The sequence below is a fragment of the Acanthisitta chloris genome, unplaced genomic scaffold, assembly GCF_000695815.1.
Source record: "Acanthisitta chloris isolate BGI_N310 unplaced genomic scaffold, ASM69581v1 scaffold5989, whole genome shotgun sequence".
Lineage (NCBI taxonomy): Eukaryota > Metazoa > Chordata > Aves > Passeriformes > Acanthisittidae > Acanthisitta > Acanthisitta chloris.
Genome location: NW_008689680.1, coordinates 42,425 through 44,165, shown reverse-complemented (window position 1 = coordinate 44,165; position 1,741 = coordinate 42,425). Strand labels below are relative to the sequence as shown.

General features: G+C 40.4%; 1 protein-coding gene across 1 annotated transcript in view; it reads left to right on the top strand.

Moving 5' to 3' along the window:
• Window positions 1-369: 369 nt before the first annotated feature.
• LOC103808701 (extracellular calcium-sensing receptor-like) overlaps window positions 370-1,741 on the top strand; it is a 39,629-nt gene continuing 38,257 nt past the window's right edge. Inside the window, 1 exon segment of the mRNA XM_009081504.1 lies at window positions 370-799. Coding sequence (XP_009079752.1) covers window positions 615-799 — 185 coding nt within the window. The 5' untranslated portion in view covers window positions 370-614.

The window sequence follows — 1,741 nt, the reverse complement described above, 5'->3', positions numbered from 1 at the left end:
GGATGCCTGATGACAGGTTTTACAGTGTCTCCTGTGACCAAAGTCATCCTATGGATGCCTGATGACAGGTTTTACAGTGCCTCCTGTGACCAAAGTCACACAGAACCATAGGAAGGTTTAGCGACCCATCCTACATATGTAATAGAGAATCAGGCATCTGACATTGTTTGAGGAGGTGTGGATGGTGTCACTGGGGTGTTTAGCTTACTTTGTCAAGGTTATAGTGTGTCCCAGGTGGATTGTTGAGTGGGGGCATCTTCAGGGACATACTGAGGGGTTGATTTGACAAAGCAGAACCACTGTGGCAATGTGGGGCCCTGGGATGTAGGTGAGATCACTTTTCAAGTCTTTCTTTTACAGTTCTCAGAGATGGGCTCTCCATAATGCTTCGATTATGAAGAAAGAAGGACCACTCTATTGTTGTTTTGCAATGGAGAAGACAGAGGGAGAAACACCAGCACTGTGGCTCCCACCTTGTTGCTTATCTCCCTGCAAACATGTGCCCAAAATCCTCTCTGTGCTGTATTAAAAAAAGCTTAGACATTACGACATCTGCTTTCTTACATCATCTTTTCGAATTTTGCATCCTATAACCCCTGGAGAAAAGAGGAACAATGACTTTATATAGCTGCTGTTTGTTTCTTTTGCTATTTACCTGTAACACTGCTGCCTATGGGCCAAACCAACGGGCACAGAAGAAGGGAGACATTATTCTTGGAGGATTGTTCCCCATTCATTTTGGAGTGGCTGCTAAAGACCAGGATCTAAAATCAAGACCAGAATCAGTGGAGTGTATAAGGTAAGCGATTAAAAGGGAAGCTGAAAAGTTCTGGTGGGGAAGTCTTCACCTTTCTTGACTTCCAGTCACATTCTACACACTGTGTAAATATGGTCTGTAATCTGATGCTTGTAGAGGCAATTGGAAGGTATGGTGTATAATAGGAAAAAAAAGTGTTTATGTTAAACAGTAACATAAAGAATATTTGGACAGTAAAAGAAGGCACTTTTTGTATTACCCAAAGTGCTAAAACATGAATATACTGATCTGTCTGGCCATTCACTGTGGACATTTGAATACTAGCTGAAAATCAACTTTCCTAGCAGAAGGACAGAAAATAACCCATAGTGCCCTTTAGTTCATTAGATTAAATAAGGCATAGTAAAATAACTTAAGAAATCAAAGTTGGATTTTCCTTTTCCAGTTCTGCCTGTCATCTTCTAAGACTTTACAAACTGTTTAGTTGCCTAAAGAAGCGAATAGGTGGAAGTGCTTTTGAAAATCCCACTGAACACATAAATGTGTCTTTAGGATCTTTACAAAGTCCCAAACTTGAATGCAGGCTTTCCTCACTCGGAGTCCTTTTTTCCTGTGTCAACAGTGCATATAGATTCTGTCTGAAGTGTTTGGCAGCTAACCCTGGAGGGAAAAATGCACATGAAAACAATTTCTCTTATTATTGAGGTGTAGCCATTTTTATGATGAAATATGAGGAATTTTTGACCTTACAACCCGGCACATAATAGACAGAGTATGTGGAAAGCTTGACAGAAACTGATTGCAACTGGAGCAGCATCTAAACAAAATATAAGAAATTGATGTGGAATTTTGTCATGATCATGCATGCAAAAACACTTCAGAGTTATGGGACCTCTTCTGGAATCACATGTGAAAAATTGTGTATCTGGAATTATCTGGACCTCTCATCCTAGACTGGGGATCTAGTTGCAGTTTTGTTGCAGA